Source organism: Brachyistius frenatus, unplaced genomic scaffold, assembly GCF_029030835.1.
Source record: "Brachyistius frenatus isolate BFR_SWC_R1_liver_20210118 unplaced genomic scaffold, ASM2903083v1 Contig_43, whole genome shotgun sequence".
Taxonomy (NCBI): Eukaryota; Metazoa; Chordata; class Actinopteri; family Embiotocidae; genus Brachyistius; species Brachyistius frenatus.
The window spans coordinates 1,284,792-1,310,370 of record NW_027210642.1 but is presented as its reverse complement, the minus strand read 5'-3'; the positions used below and the strand labels follow the sequence as shown (position 1 = coordinate 1,310,370).

General features: G+C 39.3%; 2 protein-coding genes across 3 annotated transcripts; one reads left to right on the top strand and one right to left on the bottom strand.

The window, feature by feature from the left end:
* The first annotated feature begins 373 nt into the window (after positions 1-373).
* Positions 374-1,171, top strand: med9 (mediator complex subunit 9). Its single transcript, XM_069702841.1, has 2 exons — positions 374-471; positions 677-1,171. The coding sequence occupies exons 1-2, from the start codon at positions 392-394 to the stop codon at positions 894-896; spliced, it is 300 nt and encodes a 99-aa protein (XP_069558942.1). The 5' UTR covers positions 374-391; the 3' UTR covers positions 897-1,171.
* A 705-nt stretch (positions 1,172-1,876) lies between these two features.
* Positions 1,877-3,143, bottom strand: LOC138623360 (dexamethasone-induced Ras-related protein 1-like). Of its 2 annotated transcripts, none has more exons than XM_069702839.1 (2): positions 2,520-3,143; positions 1,877-2,412 (listed from the first exon to the last, which is right to left on the bottom strand). In XM_069702839.1, the coding sequence occupies exons 1-2, from the start codon at positions 2,788-2,790 to the stop codon at positions 1,889-1,891; spliced, it is 795 nt and encodes a 264-aa protein (XP_069558940.1). In that variant the 5' UTR covers positions 2,791-3,143; the 3' UTR covers positions 1,877-1,888. The 2 variants fall into 2 exon arrangements, with proteins under 2 accessions (XP_069558940.1, XP_069558941.1); XM_069702840.1 differs by having other exon boundaries at positions 2,176-2,338.
* Positions 3,144-25,579: the final 22,436 nt, after the last annotated feature.

Below are 25,579 nucleotides of genomic sequence, written 5' to 3'. Positions count from 1 at the left end.
CAATCCAATTGACTGTTTTTCTGCTACATCAGCAAAAGTTGTACCTTTTTAATATTTTAACTTTGTACATTTTATTTTTGTGTTGTATGTGTGGGTGGCTTTGCACCAAAGGTTCTGCATTTTTGAAATATTATGGCTGTTTTTTTTTTACATTCAAGAATGTTCAATAAAAACGTGCAATTCCTTACTGCTTATTTTTAATTGAGACAAGTAAATACTGTATATTGATCAATAAAAAGTTCATTATTGGCTTAACTTAACTGCAATCTTTATGTGATTGTTTTTCAGTAAAGTAAGAAACTGACTTCGTTGCGATATGAGTCGCGTGTAGTGATGTCATCAGATTAGTGCATGTGACGGAAGCAGCGTGCGCCGGGAAGCAGGGAGAGCGATGGCGGTGGCTCAAACGAAGCTGGAGAAAGAGAGCGACGACTGCTCTTTGCTGCCTTTAGTTCACGACATTATCAAATGGTGAGACTGTAGACCGTTTCATGGTTGTTAAATGTGCATGTTTATTCACGTCTCGGCTTCAGTTCGTTCGGTGGGAGCTTATACGTTTGTTGACGTATAAGCTAAAGCTAACGTTGCTAACGGCAGCTGAAAATGCGACGTTACATGTTCAAAATGGTCCGAGAAACACACCCGAGGTCAATAAAGTGCTTTGTAATTTTCACAGCATGGACAAGGACAGCCAGGACGTGCATCAAGAACTGTCCAAACTGAAGGCGAAGATCCAGGAGGCTCGGGAGCAGATCTCCAACATGCCCGGGATCGACAGCAGCCCACCGGAGCAACAGCAGCAGCTGGCCACGCTGCGGGAGCAGGTCCGCACCAAGAACCAGCTGCTGCAGAAATACAAAAGTCTGTGCATGTTCGAGGTGCCGAAAGCATCATGAGACTTGAGGACGGGATCAATGCGCTGAGAGACGCTGTGAAACAGAAACGTGTCCGATCCAAGGACGCTGAATGGACGTTTAAATGAAGAAGGACCTGTTTGGATCCACGTGCAAGATATTTTTGAACGTCAGAAAATGTCCTTTTTGTCCGAATTATTTGCATTCAGAGAATGGTGATTTGTTTATGTAGTATTTGTATTGAATGTTGATTTTTCTTCTTCTTCTTTACGTTGTGATATTCCTATTTTATAATTAAATGCGTCAGATGAGCTTCATGTCGAGCCTTTATCATTAATTAAGCATCTTTTTGTTGTTTTTTGTGAAGCAACCAGAATGCAGAGGCTGTTTTTTTTTTTTTTTTTTTTTTTTTTTTTTTATTGAAGAGATTCACAATTCAGGTGCTAGTTTAAAATTGAATGAAAGTGCTGAAACAGTGTGGGGAGCATGTTTAGGGTCCCTTTGTTGCAGTTTCAACCGATCTGTCCCGGTATGAAGTGACACGATGATGCAGTTTCAACAGATGGAGGAAACTGCTGAATGAAATGTCCAAAGAAGTGAAAGAAATGAGAAGAGGAAGGCAGGGGCTATGAAAGTAACAATTGGTTTTATTTTCTCTTTATGCAAAAGTTTGACAGACATAATAAATACACGTGTATAATTCAATTTGTTCATAATGCAACATGCATTCAAGTCCCACCATGTTTGCAAAAAAAAAAAAAAAAATAGCAAAATGTAAACATTTGTTTCCCTTGAGTGCTGCTTCTCGACGTAGTGCAGAAGCAGATTTACATCATTTCCAGAGCATCTACAGCACTACACGGGGAAAGCCTAGACGTATGAGCTGAGCCACTTCATGTGTCTCAGCCCGGCTTGGATGGTCGCTGACCCCTACGCGCTTAAGTCTTCAGTTTTGTTCCCTGAAGGCAGGCTGGCTGGCACGGACGCCACGACTCCGCAAAGTCTCACAGAAAGTGACACTGGCACAGACATTGTCAGCATATGATGCAGCCTTTCTCCTTGGCCTGGCTGCCACCTATCGCTTTCTCCTTTATGTACATCAAGTCACTGTGCACGCTCGGTCTCCGCGCTAAAGGTGCCAAGATTCCGTATGCGTTTCCATCTTTGCACTTCTTGCTTCTGAAGGACTTTCTGTGGAGAACCTCGCAGGACTGCAGGGAAACTTTGCAGTGGCGGTCGGGGCTCATTTCGTTCGGCAGCTTGGCCATGGTAAAGAGGGTCTGAAACATTTGGTCCACGTTGGTGTTCTTCTTTGCTGAGATTTCAAAGTAAGCGCAATGTTCGTCTCCACCAACCAGCTGCTCTATCTCGTGCTCCTGCACCTCACGGTAAAAGTCCCTGTCACACTTGTTGCCGCAGATGACAAGCGGGACATCCACGTTCTCCTTGGTTTTGTTTCGCAGGCAGGACTTGGTCTCGTATATCTGACGCTTCAGGCGCTGCACCTCTTGGAAGGAGTCTCTGTTGTCTAGGCTGAACACCAAGATGAACACATCTCCTGAAAAACACAAGAAAAGACACGTTTTAATCCCCAAAACATGGCATTTTAATTGTAACATATATCATGCAATATACAGGCTTGGAGTGGTTCAAAACTTGACTCACCTGTGAGAATTGAAAGCCTCCTCATTGCAGGGAAGGGATGATTTCCAGATGTGTCCAGAATGTCCAGCTGGTAAACATCTCCCCTGATGCTGTAGAATTTCCTGTGGAAGTCCTCAATTGTGGGAGTGTACTGGTCGTCAAACCTCTCGTTAAGAAACCGAGAGATGATGGCTGTCTTCCCAACTTTAGTGGAGCCTAGAATCACCATCCGGTGGCAATTCTTAGCTGGTATGTCGAACTTGTTCTCGGATGGGGACATTTTCTTAATCATAATTACAGCAGACGCACCCAGTCGTCGTTGGTGCTGTGTCAGATGGATGGACTTAAATCCGCTCAGTGATGTGAGGGGTCTAACCTCCCTGTCTCTATTGAGCCAGTGGAGAGCCTGCTGTGAATTTATCGGGGAAATTTGCTCCGCCTCCAATGCTTCTACGTCATTCTTCTGCTTGGGGAGCTGGAAGCAAGACCTGAAATTATAATGTTAGTGAGGCTGTTTTGTGTGCGTCACCTCTGTCCACCCCCCAGCAAAAGAAAACGGAAAGATGCAAGCTCGTTTTCAATTAATAATTGTTTAATTGTTTTAAGATTTTACAATATTTTGCATGCACAATTACCACATAATAAATGGCAATGTCTTCTTTTTTTTTTCCTTCTTTTTTTTTTTTAAATCTTGAAATGACAAAGTCGGTATAGTCACATATTTGCTTGTTGTGTGCATAATGATAAACTAAAAGGCTTTAATGGCATTGAATACCTTTAAAGTCATTCGTTCTCCTGTGTGCATGAAACGAAAGAGCAGTTTTGTTGCTATAGCTCCGGCTCCGGCTCCGAATTGCTTGCGAACACAACCTCCACGTCCCCTCAATCACTAGTAATGAGTAAACAGTCTCTCCGTCAGGAGAAAGCAGCTGGAATGTGTAGGGATCGGGGAACGGACGGGGTCGCACCATCGGATCGGGGAGGGGGGAGGGGGGGGGGGGGGTTGAGGTTTTTTTTTTTGGAGTCCTCATTGCCAATATGGTTTCCCCCCCCCCCCCCCCCCCACATGAGATGACGACTTTATGTGTCAGCCTTTTAAGACACCCTACTGGCAATTCAAGTTTGATTTATGTTATTACATGTTCGACAAAATGTCAGAATGAAAAACAATAAACCCACAACTGGAGTACAGCTGGGAGTGACTGGTGCCTGCAAGCGCTCCAATCCAATTTGGTATCGACTTCCGCGCGTGTATTAATCGAAGTAGCCCAATATAGAGCCCGCCGTTTGTGACTCAGTCTCTGCTCATCCACTTTACCTCCTCAAGCACGTATCGCCAGCTTTACTTGTCTTTTCACCCGTGAATCAGTGCAGAGAGAGCTTCTAACAGAAAGTCTGGTGGACGATGTATCCATGCGTTACTCATGCAGCCAAAATGTGTCGATATCCACTGTAATAGGACTACTCATTCTGTAAGCAATTTATTTCATTGTACGTCTTTTCTCAAGATTTGTGACAACCACAAAAAAAACAAAAACACTGTTTTTACTGTACTTCACAAATAATAGCTTTGTTTAAACATGTACAAATTAAAGAGGCAATATAACGTCCAGTAATGTGTGATATTTGTGATTATTTTTTTTTAAAGCATATTTTCTTGGCTATCATGATCATGACATCAGCTGTATCACCTTGTTTTAGAATATTGAGAAAATTACCAGGATTTTTTTTTTTTTTTTTTTTATGATGTCCTGCATAATGCAATTTGAGAGTAGTTTGTACCTGACTGTTCTCGCTTATAAGATTTATAGGTTTACTTGCATCATCACAATTAAATTGAAGGAGAACAGCTGTTCATAGGGTTCAGGCATATTAAGGAAAACATAGTTATATGTCATATGTCTTGGTATTCATCTTCATTTTATGTGAAACCTAAAGCTTGCCAACACTAATGACCTTTTTTTTTATTTTTTATCCCTCAGTGGGGCAGCAGGAATGAAATCAGATAGGTATACTTAAGCCTGGGTTTTAAGCAATGGGTTTGTATAACCAAGGTGGGTAAGACCGCTGCTGCACCCTTGACTACTGGTCAGTAATCAAGCCAGTGTGTTCCCAGTGATTTGTACAGCAGGACACGTGCAGAATGACTCGTCCAACATGACTCCATAAGAAAACACATCTTTATCTCAATGTATTTTACTTTGTCGTTGTCAAGAGTTTTGATAGAGTGGTCTCTCCAAAGTACATTTTTAACCTTATAATAGTGGTTGTGAATAAGGGAATTTATGTTTCGTCTTTATACATTGCTATAGGATAGATTTCTGTAAGCCTGTATTATGGGGAAGTTATACAATGAATGGTGGAATTAAAAATAAACAACATCATAAAAAAAACTGCTATATTTGGTTCAAGCATGGTTTCCAGGTAAAAATTGATATTTGACAAATTAGTCCATATCTTGGTACCAGCTGACATAGCACAGGTCATGGTAAAGTGCTTAGCTGACAGAGGAAGAGAAACATCAACCTTTTGATATGAATTTTCTTGAACCTCAATGTTGGATACACAGACCCCGGCTGGTCACCTGAGAACCAGCTCATGGTCAGTCTTAGAAAATACAAACATACAGTACTGTATAATGTGTCTTCAGGCACAGTCTCTTTGTCTGTGTGCATATTGTCTGTCTTAAATCGTGAACCATCTTTGGGTCCCTGCCACCGTGCAGCCTGTTTTATTTGATAGACGGACCTTGACACATGCACCGTCCTGGCAACACGGCCCTCAGCAGAGTAAACACACCAGCTGCAGTCCACTCAGGCCATGGCCAGTTAAACACATTAGACTCACTTACTTACTTCTCAGTCATGTTTGCATTCGTCAATTAGTAAAGAGGACAAAAAACCTTGGAGGAAAAGAAAATTCTGTGTTTGTGAGGACACAATGTTTTACTGCTGATGTGAAAACAAAACTGTGTTTTTTGATCTCGTAACTGAAACCTGTGACACTAGAACTACACATCTTCTTGTTGTTCTAGATGTGTCAATAGGCACATCAAAGCCATGTTTTATTGTGAAGAAAGCAATCCAGTTAAAAATCTAAAATGGGATCATGGATCGGTTCCTTATTTTTGTCAGGGAAAATACCATAAAGGCTGATGACGCAGCTGCAGCATACTGTGGGGACAGTCTCAGTCGTTTTGCCGAGAGGAGCTACAGAGAGTGTATGAGTGTACATGGCATGTTTGGCATTTAGCACATTTGTGCAGTTGTAACAAAATTTGAGACATATTACAGATTGAAATATGTTTATGAGCCTGATGTCACCTTTTGCATGGACTTTTGCACAATTTGTCCTTTGGCCAACATCATAGAAATGATCCCTTTCTATATTGTATGAGTTGTGATGAGATCCAGACCCAGATGGAGGTTAAAATGTTATATTTGAATTGCGTATAGCCACAAAGTATTGACATCCCAGTTTTCTCTCAAATATGTTGGCAAAAAGCAAACAAAGACTACTATCGATAGTATGTTCACAAAGTCAGACACTTGCATGCTGATATAACTGATGGGAGGACTTGAAGGTACATTTTCTGATGCTACTTTTAAAAAATGAAATTTGAAGTTGGTGCAGCCCCATGAAAGGTTTGTGCTCCTTAAAAAGTTTGTGATTGCATTCACTGTTTACAGTATGAGTTGTTGCTAGATGGCTGAAATGTATTTTGTATTTTTTTTTTTTCTTCACATCCATTCAAAATTGCCCGCCTCACTGAATGACTCCAATAAATGTGTAGCGTTTGTGTCAATGTTATTTGTCTACTAAAGTTTTAACTAACGCAAAAATATAGTTAAACCAACTGCGGTTCAAAAAAAAGAAAACAGATTTGTAATAATTAGTTATCTGGCCTGCAAGTCTAGTCAGTTTTGTTTATTGTAACAACCAAGAAAATAACTTAAATTGCGTGTGTTAAACATGTAATGTGTTTAAAGTAGCATGTTTTTTTCTGCAGAATCACTTCGCTGATGCTCAGTTGAATTCAGTGACGTTAGATCTGCCAGTGCGGGGGGATAAAACTCGATGAATTTGGCCTCTCTGGTGCAGGAGAGGAGAGGCCACCTGATCCTGCATGTTTAGGGTAAGGAGGGGCCATACTGTGTTTACATGGCGTGACACTGGCCCGTTGCGTGTCAGGCCGGGCCATCTTGCAGAGAAACTGTTGAATGAAGCATGAGCCTGTGATTTTGAGTACAAAGGCTTCAGAGTCAATCAGAGTCCTGGCTGCATTCTAGGTTTAGTTTACCAACCATCTACATGTTTTGATAATCTGTCAAGTGTGTTATCTGATGTTGGGCTCCCAGCATGACGTACAATGTGAGGTTGAAAATCTGTAAAACAAAACATCTTATATGGCAGCTGTGGGGTGACACCTGTGTTTTTACTGCTCATACTCTGAGCAGGTGGTGGTTCAGAGGGTTCGCCTCGTTTGACCTATCTGACCTGAAGTTCTTCTTGCCAGGTGGTTATTTTCCGAATGGACTGAAGAGCAGTGAATATACAAGCGCATCTCATTATATGTGCCTAGAGACCTGAAAAAACCTTCAAACATTGGAAGGATTTCAGTTAGATCAATATTCAAACTTCCTACTTGAAAAACAACAAAAGACAGGAAACCCTCCAACACTCATCAGCCGGCGTGCGAGCGCAGAAAAAAGTGCCATTTGTCTACATGCTCTAGTTAACCTTAGAGCCGCTCTACTCAATATTTCTTTCTTAACAAAAGATCAAATGATTATATATACTGCAGTTTCCCATCAGCTCTACAGAGTTTGAGCATGTTTCAGTTTACTTTAGTGCTACTTTGCTGATTCAGTTTAGTCTTACTGGTACTTGCAGCAGGCAATTTCTCTCAGCAAAAAAATAAATAAATCCGATAAACCCACTGCACACTATCTGCCAAGCACCAATTTAAAATTAGTTGGTCAAAATAATGGAGCATTGAGCAAATTAAAAGCCAGCTATTTTTCCTAGAAGTTGGTGGCGACCAAAACCGATGAATAGACTATTGAACTTTCTCTGGTGGACAAAAACACCCCCCCTGAGATGACTGCTATGTTGCCCCATGTCACTGCCAGATGTGAAGACAGTCTAACATGTCAACTTTATGACATGTCAGTGTAACTCATGCACCTTAGTGACCCTAAGTATTTGGTTTAATTGTTGCATGTGTAGCCGGGTGGGAAAGATATTCAAATTTCCATAGCACCACTAGATGTCACCACTCTATCCGGGTGACCAAGGAGCAGAACGGATATTGGGGAGCTTATAAAGAGGGAACCGGAACGTTGTAGTTGTTTGTTTTACCGCGACGATGATGTCCATCGTTTTCCGAGTACTGGTTGTCATGTGAAGGTAAATATCTTGTAAAAGTTTTGTCTTTTACGCTAAATATCAAGTGCTGATTATTTGGAAGTGTTGGATATAGGCATATGAGGTTTTGTCCACAAAATTGTGACTAGATGTTGGATCTCTACAGATAAATGGACAATTGTCTAGTGCAGTGTTTAAAGATGAAGATGAATTATTTCATCACTTGACCATTCCCCTTGGAAAACTGTGCAACTTCTGAAGCTTCTGGACAGATGGATTAGTTAGTAGCACTATGTAAGTTTAGTTTATGCACTCATTGGCTACAAGACATTTGCCTAAATGTAAAATGAATCATTAGGAAATTGTGTGCTCTGTTGATGTTTACACACAGCAGTCAATGATGTTTATTTCAGCATCACTTTATTTTTATGAAGTCAACAATATAATACAGCTATTCCTATTTTTGAACGGTTTTAGATTACTCCTCTAAAGTGTCCTTGTCCAATTTCAGCCATATTGTGTTCCTGCAAATATTTCACAATAATAGCTTTGATAACAAATTGAAGGGTTTCTTTATACTGAAATTCTAGAGGGCTTTTGATTTGAAACAAATGCAGGAAGTCTTGTAGTAATATGTAGACCAACTTTAAGAGGACAAATGATAGCAAATCTAAACTAGGCTTCAAGTTTGTTGTGAATCAATCAACACAACTTAACTTTCAATATGACAACTTTGACCATTTTATTCATTTTTATTGGCTGTGTTACATGACATGCACTAAGAGGGGAGCTCAGATCTTCAAGCGTTTCAAAAAATTTAAATGTATTTCAACGGGATCAAGAAAACTGTTAACATATTTCCTCCCTTGGAGAAAAAGTGTTATAGTGTCATTCCTGGGGCAATCCGGCAGCACAACATCTACAGTATGTTGACCAACCACTATTTCTTTCTGTTCAGAATAACGAACCCAAAAGATGTCTTTGTGTCAATTTTGCTAGGTGTGACAGGCACCAAATAAAAACTAAATTAGGAAATTTGGGGGTATCCATGAACATGAATGCAAATAGAGTACTTCGAAGTATTTCATGAAGGGAACTAGGAGACATGAATAATGAATTGTTTGTTAACAGTAATTTCCAATATATCTTCCCTTACTTAACAGCTCAATGTGATGGATGTAACAGAAGATCATTTCTTTTCCTTGTGAGGTGCAAAGGAGCTTACTGAAAAGCACTTTTGGAAAATTGTCCTCTCTATCCTTTACATTTTCCATGAGGCATTTTGCAGACTTGTATCAGGTGATGGTCAATTTTAAATCCGTGTTACGTCACTGAGCAGCGTAGTTGGTAAATGTGGCCACCACCGAGTGATCTTATAAATGCTTAACCTTAGACGTCAGTGAGCTGCTGCCCTTTGCAACACTGTTTACGTAACTCTAAAAGCTTCATGCAGAGACAAATTAGAGAGGGGGGGGGGGTAAGAGAAAGGAGAGAGAGAGAAAGGTAGCAAGTCTTTGGCAAGGACTGATTTTATTTCACTTCACGCGTGTGCTTGCACACACCTTTTATACCAGTAATAATGTGTTTAACAAACAACCAATATTACATAACCTCCCCACCAGGTATGAGCTGCTGTAAGAAACATCTTAGATGCCCGGGCTGTGGGTGAAATAGTATTCCACAATGACTCAAGATTCAAAGACTTGGCAGTATGTACAGGCAATGGAAAACAAAACAAAAAACAAAAAACAAAAAAGCCTCCCATTGAAATTGTTGCCTTTTTTGACATATATGGACAAGCAAACATTTGATCTGTTTTGAATGTGGTTTACTTGTAATACAAGTCTGGATTTGAATGTGATAGGGATATACGTACTTTTACCATTCCACTGATCTGGTTTTTATATGTTTAAATAAGGAAAATAATGAAGGTATCTAATGTGTTAATCGGCACTATGCCAAAGAGGATCAAATGTTTTCGTATTCAGATATTCTGAAAATGTCATCAATTTCCATGAGATGTTCTTATTAGTTTTTTGCAGAATTTTCATGCAGACATATTTACAATAATGGCAGTTCTCAAGTGCTGACTGCAATGACACCTAAACTACACCCAAAGTGCTCACCCTTTTAACACTGAATGACCTGTTAGTGGGTCTCCAAAGGTTGTGCGTAAGGGCTGCATACATATACATTTAGAATACATTTAATTTGTTATTGTTTTCTAGTTTATCGTAGCATTTGAAAAATGTACCAAGATCCTATAATAGTAAACACTAGTACCATGACTTAAAAAGACGCCTGTAAGAATCTGAGGTCGCAGCATCAACATCAGGTGTTCCTGGTCTTGCTAACAGTATGTCACTGTCCTGTAAAAAACATTTACCTCCAATTTCCAATACTAACTTTTTGGGGTCAAGAAAAACAGCCTCTTTTGAGAGGGTTTTGTAAATAATTTATTTCACTTAAAAGATTTTTTTTTTTTTTTTCACTTAACGTGTAATCTTTCAGTTTATCTTCATTGGAAAGTAACATCATGACATTATGCACTGTGAATTTTCACATTCACTTCCTGTATTAGAGAACAACTCTTCAGGTACTGCCGCTAAAATCAACAAAGCCGGATTTCACAACACAAGATGAGACACGGTAACTCATGTCCAGAGATAATCACACGTGGCCTGTACTGCCTATTTTCTCTGTTTTTGTTTATGTCTACGCTGTGTAACTGGCGGCCATTACGACTCAGTATGATGCCAATTCCTCTGCTGAGCAAGGTTAGCGCTCAGCAGCCAACATGGACTTTCCTGCTGTTCAGCTAATAAGGCATATATGCACGTTCCTTTCAAATAATTACATTTTAACATGCACAAACACGGTCACTATCACCGGGACAGTGGATTTCAATATGGACACGTGATTCAGTCCTCTTAAACGAGCTCTGATATCTCTGTGATTGATCCGATGTGGAGACAGGAAGACATCACATGGATTGCACAGCACAAATAAATACGATTAGAAATGCACACACTGATTTTAAAAACAGTGAATGACAATTATTTTCTCAGAAATGATTGAGCATTTAATTGACCAAAACAGGCATGGGATGTCATTTTATTGTAAAACGTTTTGTTTGCGAGAGCACCGCTTCCATGGCAACACACGGGGTAATCGCTAACAACTGGAAAACAATCAGTCGCCTCGGTAGAAGCGAATGTAAGGTATGCAATGTTGGCCACTCCAAGAAGTAGTCCGATCCTCAGCAACGACCCAGCAACAGAGATGAGATCTAGTCCGTTTTATTGCTTTCAAACTGAATAAATACAGCACACTGAACTGCTCAGCTCGCTCAATCTCGTTGTAAGTAAGATATCTGATGAAAGAAGATATCAATGGAGTCATGTATTTTTTTTAAAGATTTTAGCACCATGTCACGTGTTAAACATATCCAGTCAAGCTAGCCGACGCTAGGACTATGTGACTATCTGTACTGTTACGGTGTGGGGTGCTCGGAGCGACAAAAAAAAACAAGTTAAAAATAACATTATATTACATATTATATCAAATTCAATTCCAGTTATATATATACCCATTGAGAAGGCGGAGTGATATTTCTAGTGATGAGCAGGGTGTGCTTTATGCTGATTTGAGCACGTTCCAAATGTACAGTTGACCAATCAGATCGCTGGGTCGGAACTACCTGTTGTATAACCTTACATATTGTGCAAGTCTGATATTCCAGAAAGGCTTAAAAACCTGATTCATTTCCTCTGTAAAACAGAAATGTAAAGTCTAAAGTCACAGAGTTATAAAACAACAGCCAGACCTTAACGACAGGAAGAAACCTGTGAGTGGTGGGTTCTTTCCATTGTGATTGATTTATTTTGCATGGAAACTGCTTGCTGAGGCACTCCTGAAGTGGAAGTAATCTTAGTGGAATATGAGAGCCATATTTGCTTGATTTCTTAAGCCCTTTCAGGTCTCGAACTCAGTGGGCTAATACAAAACTAATGGATATGAAGTACTTTCATGTACTGCATGCCCTAATGTTTTATATGTAATAAGCACAACAAAAAAACTTCATTGGATTTACTTGATTTTAACGTGTACATCAGTTCCACGTGATCTGAATGTGGCCACCTGACAGGATTTTCCTTGTCAAACAAAAGTATTTAATTCACATTAGACTGTTTGATAGAATCATATTAATTCAACATATTATTTTTCATTTAACATAAAGCCAATTTATTGAGTAATATTAGAGCAATTGTATTCTGCCAAAGGTACTTGATTTTCATCTGAAATGCCAATTTGAGCTCTTCATGCTAATATTATTCAAAGGAATTAAGTAATTTTAAAGCAAATTAATTATGTCAAGTATCCAAGTTAGGTCTTGAAATCTAACTTGATTTGTTAAAGTTAACTCTATCCAAATGTATTGTAGATAGCAGTTTAATGTTCATGTGTGTGCAAAAACAAAATTAGGTGAAGAGTCAAGGGTTCTGTACAAAGTTTCTTCTGTATTGAACCTAAAAATGTTGAAGAATAAACTGCACACAGTTTTTGGAGGACTCAGTGCAATGCAAAAACTGGACACTGTAAGCCCTGCCTCAATAGTAGAGGATTCAGACATAAACACATTACTATCGGGGTTTTTTTCTCTATCAATTAGACTGTGCTAATGCCCCATTTCACAAATGGTATGGCTTGTGCGTGGACTGGCTCCCTGTGGGCTGCGGCTGCACATTGCTCTGGATATGTGAATGCTCACTGCTCATAGATGTGTTGAATGTAGCTGTTAAATATGTAACACCCGGCAAAAACAATTCTTCTTTTTCAGAATCACATGAACAATAATTATTTTAATGTCTCTGAAAAAGGAGGGTGAGATGGCACACTGTACTTGAATTGAAAGGACAAGACCGCTCCGGCAATATTATCAAGTGAGAAGCCAAGACTGAGCGAGGAAGAGCTGTGGAGAAAGGTGACTCATCGACAGGTGAGTAATGGTAGGCACCTAAGGAGGAGACAAGAGAGCGCAACTGTAAACAAACTATACTGCTGGTTCAAATAACATTTCTTATAAAAGTTTTTAAAATGGATTTTGACTTAGATGCACTTTCACTAGGCATTGTATGATGTGCAAAATGAAACTGGCCTTTGCGGGTCCAGGGGAAGTTGCCTGCTCTTAGGTTTGTTCGCCAGACTTGTTTGTGGGTTCAGTGCGATGGGCCTTTTTCACAACAGACAAACTTATTATAGTAGGAAAAGCCCAGTTGTAGCTAATATCATTAATGGTATGTCCATTTTATTCAAGTTTCTCTGTAACTCGTGACAGTGTGACTGAGACAGCATAACAGAACCCAGAAACTAAAGCATCTGAATGTGATTAATTACACCTGCTTTTTTGTCACTGGTCCATATTAAAATGTCCTCTGTGAAAAAAGCCTCTGCTATCTGGCAGCAGACAAAGGTGGAGATTTGCAAGACTGGAACAAATAAGACATCAAATATCATTACAGAAAATTATTTTTCAAATGGTTGGTGTTGATTCATCTAGTGTTTCCCACCTAATGATCAAAAAATAACTCAGTGTAAGGTCATACTACAATACAAAACCCTGATTCTGTAATCTTTGGTGAGTAAATTAACTTATTTTCCAAGAAGTGAAGAACAAAGGAATAATCTGATAGTCCAGCTGTTGGGGTGCATACTGTATCACATGGGTGTAAATGCCATCAACAGCGAGTCCCCGTTTTGATTGCCGTCTGGTCGGAGCTTTACTGGCTGTCGGTCTCCTGTTCTATTCCCTCACATTTCCCATCTACATGCATGGCAAAGAGCAATTTAAAAAGAAGATGTGAAAAACAGAAAGGAGAGGTCAGTGAGGGTGCTGACTGAATGTACTCGGTCTACTTTAAAAATAGACAGACCATCTACGAGTGTGTGGGAACACGTGGAATAAATTTCCCCTCGGGGATTAATAAAGTGTATAAAAAAAATTAAAAAAATAAAATAAAAAATTGACTATTTCTGTGGTTTCTGTTGTAGTAGTTGGATATAAGATCACATGTACTTTAGCCAAGGTTCAGTGAGTCCAAAGGACATTGTCGGAAATAGTTCACAGAGTGCAAATGTTATATAGGCCACTGTTTCCATGAAGTGGCCTATGTGGGTGAGTTCAGGTAAAAAAAAACGTAATGGTTGCAATTGCACATAGATACACTGCAATTATATGGGAGAAATTTTAGCCATTTCTCCTGGAAACACAGGTCAACGTTTGTCTGGTTCTGCTGATGAGATTAGTTAAATGCAATTTGGGAATTTCACCTGGTTTAGCACTTTAAGATTGTGGTCTGTTTATGTCTCTGAAATTATGCCCGTATCACCAGGTAAGTCTAATGGAAAGTGAAGCCAGGAGAGCACAGACACAGTGAGCTAAGTGATAAAACAAGGTCATCTCTGCCTGTCTGCCCTTCTCTTGGCACCTACTTCCCTCAGTCTGCTGATGAATGCAAGGACAACTCAGTGGAGACAGCAACAAGTACAACAAATACACATATCAAGGTGTGTTTAGGGAGAAAGCAGTGACGTTATGGGTGCTTGGATAGGTCAGGAGGTGTGGGGAGTCAAATATTAGCCCATATTCCAGGTGGAACTGACCAAAACAGAATTTCCCCCCTCGTGGTCTTGTTTCTAAATGTGGCAGGCGGTAATGTCTGTAGTTGTACCACATAACCAAGTGAGGGAACACAAGGCCATGTCCTACAAGCTGTGTGTCACTGTCTTTGTGGAACTCCTGGGTCCCAAACACCCATTATCAGCAGCTGGAGCACACAGTGTGCTGAGCAAATGAAAGTCTTGGTCAATACTGGCTGACTGTTAGCCTAGCTACTGCACCAAGCTAATTGTGTATCACCAGCCCATGCTGCGTTGAGTGCATTAGTGGCACCATGGGTACAGGGATAAACGCTATAGAGAAGTGGATGTTAGTAATGTGAGACTGGACAAAGAGGTGAAAAGGTTCAAACAATACACAGCTAATGTGCATAACACATGTACAGATGCTCATACTCATCTGTATGAACTCATACACACATGCAAATACTGACCCTCGGTGCACTTGAACCCATCTCATTTCGCTCTGCGTCATGGCGGCTTTTGTGTTCATTCGATCTCTCATATCCTAATTTGACCAACTATGTTTATGAAGCATGATAGCGATCAACATCAACAAGGCGCAATCTTGTGCACCAGTTCAGCTAACCTCAGGGAACCTGGATACTTAAGCCTTACCAAACACAAATTGTACTGGTGTGCATCTGACTGAACTGGGGAGGATTTAATTACTTTGGGATCTAAAATACTTGAGAAATCTTTTTCTTTTTTTTTTTTTCATTTATTGTCCTTCACCTACCAAATGGCAGCATTATTGACCCATCCAGACAGGAAATACAAATAACTGTTTGTATGGTTGTGTTATTTTTAAGTTTTCATCCTGGCCGCAGTGTAAGGAGAAGGATTCTCCACAAGATATACCCTAACATCGCCAAAGTGGCGGTGTGGCAGAGACTTGGTTGTTTTTAGAGTTTAAAAAAAGCGGTGGGAGTTGTTTATGGATCGTAGGTGCCCAAAACTTGTAGTTTGTTATTATATCTTTTTTTTTTTTTTTTTTTTATCCAAATAGTTATGGCTTGAAACAGATTGAAAATCAATGCACCTGCTCTGCAGTTTTACAGATTGTCCAGTATTAGCTGCCATGTTGAAATGATGTTTTGCCCTCCAGGGTTCCGTGCTGTTCACGTTTACTTCTCCTTCAGAGCTTCAGTTCCCCATACTCTTTTTATTGTAGTGGGATGCTCTTACACGGACATGAAAAAGAAAAAAGAAAAACCTTTCACGGTGTGTTCTGTGAAATCACTCAATGTTCAACCTTTGTCAAAGGAACGCTGGATAAAGAAACTAATTTTAATTTTTTTTTTTTTCAATTTCCCCTCGGGGATTAATAAATTAACTACCTAATAAAGTAACTACCTAATAGGCAGCCAGGTGATGTCAGGGGGTTGGGGAATTTTGAATAATCTAATGTTCCCTCACTGTGTTGTGTGTGTGACTACCTTGTTGACCCTTTTACATGCAGTATGTTACAACATGAAAAGCTTGTCATCTGGTCCCTTCTTACAAATATAAATGATACCAGTTAGTACACTTGTAGGATGTCATATGATCTAATTGGAGAACAGACGTCAGGAACTGCAGACAGCATTTTACTGTGAGGGGGACTTGAGTTGTTTAGTGTTGCTTCATTTAGCAGGGACAAGTATATCTGTGGATTAAATTATGGATGACGCAAATAGAGAGATTAACAGAGAGAATGAGGGTGTGCTTGATGTCACACTTAGATGTTATTGGTATGGTAACAGTCAGTCAAAACTAGCTGGGTCACGCCTCTATCCGCTTTCAATTTCCTCTGAGCTTTTGAAGATCAAAGAAGAGGCTGTGACATTTTGTATGTCTGTGTATTAGACACATTGAAAATAGGATTACATAACTAGTGAAGGCAAGAGCCACCCTTAATGCAGTTATAGTGCAAAATTAAATAGCTCTCCCTCCCAACAATATGATGAAAATAGATTTATTTTGAATGCTCCATTGCACAAGTCAATATTTTTTGTTGCTATGTGCTACACTTAAATTTCTCATCGAGATGAGTATTCATGCTTGTGTACATAATGTATCCATACTTTCACAGCAAACACAGTGGCTTAACACACCTTGTACTGCATATTACTGTACGAGTCCCTGATAGTGTAGCACTCGCAATAATAACACTTTGTTGCTCTGGCCCTCAGTGAAACCTGTGTCCAGGGACTTTCTCTACAGGACTAGGTACAGTAGGGGCAGACAGGAAATCAGTAGGGGCAGACAGGAAATCAGGGATCTGGACTTTAAAATAAATAAATAAATAAATAATTTTGTTCTGGCTTTTAACTCTATCATTGCTGGAGATGTACCTCCAGTTAAAAGTAGTTGCGGGTTGGATCTGCAGGTGTTTGTTGATGTTGCCACCCACAGGCACAGAAAGTGAAAGCTGCTGCAACTGTAACATTGCCTCCTGTCACACAATGAAAAGCACAGCTTCCACACTTTAAATTGCAAATCATATAACTTGTCTATGCCCAATAGAAAAACATGTAAAGGCCCTTTCAGATCAGACAGGACAAAATCATCTTTGTCGCCTAACCTCTTAAATTCCTGTTGACATAATTACAAAGCCGGCTTTCTGCTTTGTAGCTGGAACAGTTGTTGTTTCATGGCAGCTGCTGAAATGACTGATATTGTAATTCTTATTCAGGGACTGTCATTAATGTTTTCCCATCAGATTAAAGCAATAAAAAAATGTATTAAACTGAAATCTTTTTACTCATAAACAACAAATATTCTTACATTAAAATTTAAAAAAAAAAACTCAGGTATTCTGCACTGAATTCAGAATTTAATCAACCTATTCTAATTTTCTGCTCTTTCAGCCATTGTAATCCCTTTCCTTCTTTATCTTCAGACAAACACATTTTGTTCAGGAACAGGAGTGGACAAGATGACACAATAACATGATGGACTCCTTTCAGTGTCCAGTTGAGAAAAAAAAAATGCTCTGGGTAGAAAAACTCTCCCTCTACTAAAGTAATAGTCATTTTGTGTAATTTTGGCTGTTGTTATCTTCAAGCACTGTGCAGAGCCAGAGTGTAAGAAGGTGGAAATAAAACCAAAATAAAGCATCTGTAAGATATCCATTGTGTAACATTACAAGTCTTCATGTAAGAGCAGAGCATCAATGCATACACTGATACATATACTTTCATCCATCTAACTACTGTCCATATTCTGTGCGTGTGACAGAGTTAAAGTGTGTGCCATTATGTTTGTACAAGATGTACCATAACAATTAGCAGCCTGGGGTCATAATGAGCTATAATTACACACCACATGCAATGACATTGTGTTTTAATCAGTGTAATGGTATGCAGTGTCACTCGCCAACCACAAACTGTGTTTTTAGCACATCTCCAGATCATGTGAGCATCTAAATCATCAGAGGATATAATTAAAGAAGCAGGATGATATTTAGCTAATATATCCTTATATAATACGCTTTAATTAATTTTTTGCTGTCAGAGCTCTGTGGAACAACCTGTCTAATGAGATCAGATTCACAGAATAATTTTCTTCTTTTAAATGTCTCCTTTTTAATATTTTGGTTTTGGCTAATTGCCCGCTGGCCCCTATTTGCTAATTTGTCTGTTACCACATTGTGTTGTCTTGCGCGATTGTTTTTTTTTTACCTGTAGTGTTTCAGAGATGCCTGAAGCACTTTCAAATGAATGTGCTGCAAAAATCGAATTTAGATTATGAGTGGTAGTACTTCAATGACAATAACAGAGAAAAGTGAGCAGCAGGAAATCTGAGACAAACTAAACTACATTTCCTGAAGTTTAGAAATTGTTTTGAAAAATTACATGAAAGAACAAACAATAGCTTGATGTTTTTATGTAACCTAAACAACACAGACGGCAATTTATCTTCTGTTAAAAACAAGCACGTACAATAAATGGAATCTAGATTTTTTTTTTTTTTTTTTTTTTTTTTTTTTTTTTAAAAAGGAATGCGGAGAACTCTGTTCTGGGAAAAATATAGTTTTTCCTGTCACAGATTTCTTTTTGGTATTTGGTGGTGTTATTTACAAGTAGAACAATGCAGCGGCTAGAACATACACAGGAAGCAGAACACTGAGTTTCAGCTACGAGCAAAGCAGCAACAGCTGCGAGGGAGGAGCGTTATCCAAGACATACACTCACAGTACAGAGACAAGGACACACCTGCCCTCACGTAGACATTCACTGGTCTATTTGTTTTTGCTGGACCCAGTGACCCATTACAACTGCATATAAAAAAAAAAAAGCTCACTAAAGTGTAAGAGGATTAGTAGTTTTTGTATGCATATTCTATGTTAAAGTATGAAACATTATGTAAATCATGACTCACTTCTCTGTTACAAAAGCTTCACAAGTGCTAAAAGAATGTTTACCATAGCTGCCAACAGCTGGTTGGATGTAGGTCATTCAACACAAACCCTGTATTTCTGTTAAAAAAATAAGGATAGAAGCAGGCGTTAATCAGTGTCCCTTATATCTGTGCCTCTACGTGTGACGAAACAGACTAACTAACTCACCGATGTAGCCAAGGTTAATAGTGAGCTAAAAAGCAGAGGAAGAGGAGATGCGCTCTTTGAAAATGTGTTTTTCCAAGAGATTCAGGAACAGATTGTTCTCGCGCTTTGTCTCTATATTGAGTATTGCAGCTCTCACAGGGCGAAACAGTTTGAAACAGATGCACAATGAATGTCTTTACAGTGAGTGCAATAGAGACAAATCCAATGTAAATGGCAGTCATCTTAACCATCACAATCTGTTCTTTCAATACCATGTGGAACCAATCACAGACAGATGTGAACAAATGACAAAAGTGCTGACTTTCATAAGCTCTGTGGCAGTATCACAAGACCTTCATGCTAAGGCCATCGCAGCCCGAGCATAATTAAAAGAGCAGAACATTATCCAGAGTAAAAACCCGTAGTGGAAAAGGTTAAGAGGAGAGGACGCCTAGATCTGGCTCGCTAACACACACACTGGACAAGCTGTTCTCTCACAGTCTGACCTGTGTGTGTGTGTGTGTGTGTGTGTGTGTGTGTGTGTGTGTGTTGTGTGTGTGTGTGTGTGTGTGTGTGTGTTTTCTCTCATGTTATACACATCATTTAAACCTTGCTCATTCCTGTTTCCAACCGCATGCCAGACAATAAGGAAGACTGTGATCTCTTGCCCACTCGCTGTTCAGGACACCCGCCTCCCCAGACTGCACAGTCAGAACTCTTTTTAATCCCCATCAGCAATAAGCAAGGACGGGTAACATCTTGAACAATGTTGTTTCTGTCGTTTCCATTACGCAGAGAAAAGTGTTGGATGGAGCAGACGATAAAGCCGTGTGTCCATGTAGGAGAACATGCTCTTCCCTTCTTCTTCTTCTTCAGCCTCAGACACGCACTAATCCGGTTGAAGTGTAGATGAGTTAGTGGTGGGTGGCATGTAATAGAAATACAGCTCATTTCAGATAATAAATTCAGTCTTTGCTTGTCCCACGACAGGGCTTCATTTGTTGTTTATATATTAAATATGCTGTTTATGTGCATGTTAATACACATATTATATTGATACATTATTGTGCTCATGCATTGCACTGAATGTTTTACAGGCAAATGTGTACTGTATCTGCTTTGGGCTTCAGGCATTAGGTGTTCTCGTGATTATAATTTGACTCTCAATGATTTCGTTATATGATTAGAAACCAATGTTCCCTGTGTTTGTGCTTCATATTTAACAGGGAATTGAAAAGTTTCAAAATGTATTATGAAGCGACAATAATGTGGAATACATCAATGCAAACAAAGGTAACACTTAACTCTAAGCAAATAGTTTATAACACAATATAATGTAGATGTAAGCTATAATTTAAATGTTTATTCATGCATTTCTCAACAACTATTATTCCTGTTGGAGCAAGCCATAAGTAAGCTGGTATACAAACAGATGAATGACATTGTTTTGAAAATCAGTAGTAAATACTTAAAATATGTCGCATAATATATCTTCACAGGATAGAAGTTTTACTTGTTAACAACAATGTTGTCCATGTCCAAACATTATAAAACTAGATGATAAATTATAGATCACACACACACACACACACACACACACACACACACACACACACACACACACACACACACACACACACACACACACACACACACACACACACACACACACACACAAACAAATTTCTAAAATCAAAAATGTATGTAGTCTAATGTGATATTTAGGGGAGAATCCATGGAAACAGATTAAGAAACTGAGCACATGGATTAATAGACACGCAATTGTATCCCTAAAACCTCAAAACAAATGAATTATTAAAAAATAAATTACACGGTGGGCGTAAAATATAAGTGTAGTTGAATGACCCAAGATCAATATAGTGTTTAAAGACATTTTTAAACTTCACACTTAAAGAAAATTTCACAAACATAAACAGAGTTTATTCAGTTCAGGTCATAATATGCCTCCAAATCAAATTCTGTCTCTAAAAGAATCAAGCTGATGCTTACAGTGCAAAAAAATCCTGAGGACAACTTGTTTCACAAGTTTCACTCTCAGAGTGGACAGTGAGCACAAAATCTGTTATCTAAGGCTCAGAACAAAAGATACTATGTTTCTTTAATGGTGGCCCGTTCCTCTCTACACAGGAATACCAGGAAATGTTGTTCAGAGAATATTCATTTAATCTCATTCACGGACAGGCTGACATTGAATCGACAGTAAAATCTCAAAATGTACTATCATGAAGAGGAAGATGTTGGTTCAAATCCCCTGACGAAATAGAGAAATGTTTTTAGAGGACATGAACAACAACAATATTTGGGAGTCAATGTTCCTACAATGTGTCCCTATTAACCAATAGCGACAGCCTGTTTGCTATATGCTGAGAAACTGAATTGTATTACAAGTAATTGAAATTATACTCCAAAGAACAATAGAGAACATGCTCATATGTCTTGAAGAAATAGTTTCAACTAGTTCTACACTAAAAAAAAAAAAATACACTGAACACTGTACTATATACTCACAGTGTATCATCAGTAACCTAATTGTTAATACATTTTCATCAGAAAATGTCAAACTTGCTTGGTTTGCTACGGGAACTGTGTGATCTCTTACAGAAATCTTGACCACATTAGATTAAATGACCAAATGTCGACTGTCCACAAGGCCAGGTGCTGCACGTTGTATTCATGGTGAAGGGTGGGAGTCAGCTACATTCTTCACGCTTTTCCTGTAAAAAAAAAAAAAAAAAAAGCCTCTGTCTTTATTTGTGTGTATATAGACAAGGATTTCTTTAAATGCTATACAGCACGTTCAATTGTTCAATCCTCCCATTCAAGGTCGAAGGGTTGGCAGAGCAAAGAGAAGAGTCAGTTTGGTCCGAGTTGTGCATGTGTCTCGCTTACAATACAAGTAAGAAATCTGTTCCCATACAGGTCACTCAGATATTCCCCAATGTAAACCACAGATGGGTCGTTAGGGTTATGGACAAATCCAGTGCTTTAAATAGCAATAATCCATTTTAGTTTTTTTTTTTATATTCAGAACATTGCAAGAAATATTCCTCAAATAGATGAACTGGCCGTATTGTCGTCATTGATCAGACCTTTTCTCAAAAACTCGTGCTCCAAATATTGTTTGTCCATCATGGATTATTAACCTTTCACAGTGCTGCGAATGATTTGTCATACTCTATTGCAATAAATAAATCTATCCTGACTTCTGATGCCATGAAGATGTTTGAAATTTCTCTATCCCCGTAAAAAGTCTCTGCTCTACTTTGACAATTCAGACACCTGCTTGATGCACACTTTGATCGGTGTTTGAAATTCACGGTCAATTTGGTTTGTTCATACTGAGCCCACTTCATCTTTATTTGGCCCAGTGACCGCAGTAAAAACATTGCATTGAAATTCAAAGTTTGCTGCTGTTCATTTTAATTGGTGCAGGAATGATTCATTTTTCGAGGAATTGTAGCCGACAGCTTATAATGCGTGTCCAAACATCAGCACCTATTGTACCTCATGTCAAATCCATCCAGAAAAGCTATAATTTCACGTCATGCACATCTGAGTTCCTATGCCATGAAAAAAATTACTTTCAGCACCCCACTGAAATCCGTAGGCTTTATATATAAAGTCTTTAGCAGATAGGAAGCAAGTCAGAAATAGAAATTGTCTCCTGGTACATCCGTTTATCATTATACAAGTACCATTATTTGTGCTTGGGATGTTTGCTGGTAAATATTGTATCATTAATGTTCATGCAGTTGAACTGTATGTTTCAACTATCCAACGTGACCATATTGGCGCAGCGAGGTGCATGCTGAAGGCACTCAGTCTGAATGAAAACACACCATTTGCCAGACACCAGAAGTGACATGTAAATGACTCACTCACTTTACCTATTAGCATCTACAACAGACAGTTAGCACGTAGCAGCACATGTAAATCATCATCATCGTCGTAAGGCTGAGGAGCACAAAACCAGATGACGGATCCTGTAACAGGCTGGGTGCTTCACATTAGTCACACACACACACACACACACACACACACACACACACACACACACACACACACACACACACACACACACACACACACACACACACACACACACACACACACACACAGGCTGAAACATAATGGCGAGCACATGAACGCAATGTTGTTACCAGCGTACTGAGCTGCTGACGTTGAATTTGTTCTCCAGCTCACACAGGGACACGTGCCTGGTCCACACTGAGAAATGATCTTTGATACGCACTCATTGTTTATTCACACACACGCACTGACAAACATCACTCACATACAGCATGAAAATACGGCCTAAAGCGGTTTTCCGTGTGCTGCTAAGGATTTTAAAACATAAAAGAAATTCTTAAATAAAAGCCATTTTATTAAAGAAAAGAAAAGATTTCAGTGTCTTAGTTGGTGACTAATTTTGAAATAAATGTAAAATCCTCCAGCTGGTAATTTCAAGACGTTTTTAAGGGAGCTAAACCTAAGTGAAAAGTAAACATGACATGTTGCTGCCTATGATCATGGAATAATATTTTATTCAGAGCTGTAACTTCTCTTATACAGTAACACGAAGGGGGAAATGCTCTCAGACGAGTCCATGGACAGAGACCTTGAAAAGCTGAGCTTAAACATCGTGTGCATGCAGGCAAAGGACCAACACTAAACTAAGAGATAATTCCAAATTGCAATTAATGATGATAAACACTCGTGTTGAGACTGGTTTATTTTTTCCGTCCTTCAACAAGGAAGGTCGCTGCAGTGATTGTTGCTGGGCAAAACAATCAAACAAATTGTTCCTACTGGTACTGTTGAAACTCTCATACATATCAGATATGCACTGATAAATACTGCCCCAAGGTAATAGTCATGCTCACGCTCTAAAGCCTGATAAATGGAAGCATAAAAAAAACATTAACCTTAGTGTTACAAACTTGCTTGAGTACGGAGTGATAACATTTAGGTTTCATTAATAAGCGCCGGTGGTGACTGATACAGCACTACAAACATACGTACGCAGGACTTGAATTGGTTGCAGCTCTTGAACATACTCACATCCGACTAACAACCACGAAAACATCAACAGCAACCAGTTCTGTCAGAGGTTTGTAGATTTAAAGGACTGAACTGTCACCTGGAACCAATTCACTTTAAAGTCACAGCTGGACCATCATGTTCCCATGTGCAGTTCTACCATTTGACCATTTAGAGCATTGTGGTTGGATTTTGATCTTAGTGCATTGCTTGCTTGAGGGGCTTTGTAAATCATGTGTGGCCCGTCTACTATCCAAATCGGTAGATGGGAACATGAGTTCTTTACTTAATTTCATTGTGTCCGGATAACTAATTATCTCTGTATTATTAGTCTTGGATCAATAAAGAAACCTGGTATGGCACAGACATAACTTAACAGACTGATATGACAATGTAGCTGCTAAATGCATGTACTAACCCTTTAACCTTTGGAAATAATAAACACACCCAGAAACCGTTTTGAAATTAAATACAATGGTTTCCCACTTTAATTTAAGGCAAAAATGAATCAAATAAATTAAAAAATTTAAAAAAAAAAGGGAAATAAGTTTACTCTTCACTTTCTGTTACACTATGCAGCTTTAAACCAAATAGCTTGCTCTCCACACACTTGTCACTATGACCGGGATACACAAATACAAATGCACACACCAGTGACAATACCTAACTAAGCCGGCACATCAAGTCGTAAAAATAAAAAATAAAAATAAAACGTTGCGGGCCTGGTTCGATGCTCGGGCACGTGGAGACCAAAAACTTCACGGTCGCTTCACTCAACTGAGCACAAACAAATGAGACAGGGTGGTACCTTTTCCTGAAGTAATGCGGTCCAGCAGAGAGGGTTACCGGTCCACAGGCCTCCATCCAGGAGCAGGATGATGCGGGAGGGAGAGAGAGAGAGAGAGAGAGAGGGGGGGGGTGTATATTCAGGGACCAGGGTGGTTATCCAGCGTTGCCAGAGGAACTCTGAGCAATCCCGGGTAGCTCAGAGCGCTATCTGGTGGTCCTCTCTCGGTTCACCGTCACAACCAGTCCAGACGAAGCCACTGAGAGCTGGGTCGAGCTGGGTCAGCTGGCAGCAGCAGGCTGAGGTCCGTCCACGTGGCTAATTAACCACTCGCTGAATTAACGAGCAGAATACAGGTCACAGCGACATCAAACTTCGTGTGGAAGCTCACTGCTACTTCTCAAACATGTAGTCCTACAGATTATCTTTAATTAGATTAATGTAAAGATTTAATAAAATATACTTTTCCTGACCGCTTTGGCAAAACTATGCAAATACACCACTTTTCTCATTAACCCCCTCCTCCTTCTCCTCCTCTCTCTCTCTTTCTCTTTCTATATCACACCCTCTCTCTGCATGTGCACACACCTCGGCACAGAAATCACTCAATCAAATGAACTACTTTTATCAAAAGAGGAAAACATAAAATACATGAAT

Excerpts from the sequence above, each read along its gene's own strand:
- med9 (XM_069702841.1), top strand. The coding sequence starts at position 392 with ATGGCGGTGGCTCAAACGAAGCTGGAGAAAGAGAGCGACGACTGCTCT. Across the intron at positions 472-676 it reads GTTCACGACATTATCAAATG|CATGGACAAGGACAGCCAGG; the intron begins GTGAGACTGTAG and ends TAATTTTCACAG.
- LOC138623360 (XM_069702839.1), bottom strand. The coding sequence starts at position 2,790 with ATGATTAAGAAAATGTCCCCATCCGAGAACAAGTTCGACATACCAGCT. Across the intron at positions 2,413-2,519 it reads GAGGCTTTCAATTCTCACAG|GAGATGTGTTCATCTTGGTG; the intron begins GTGAGTCAAGTT and ends TGTGTTTTTCAG.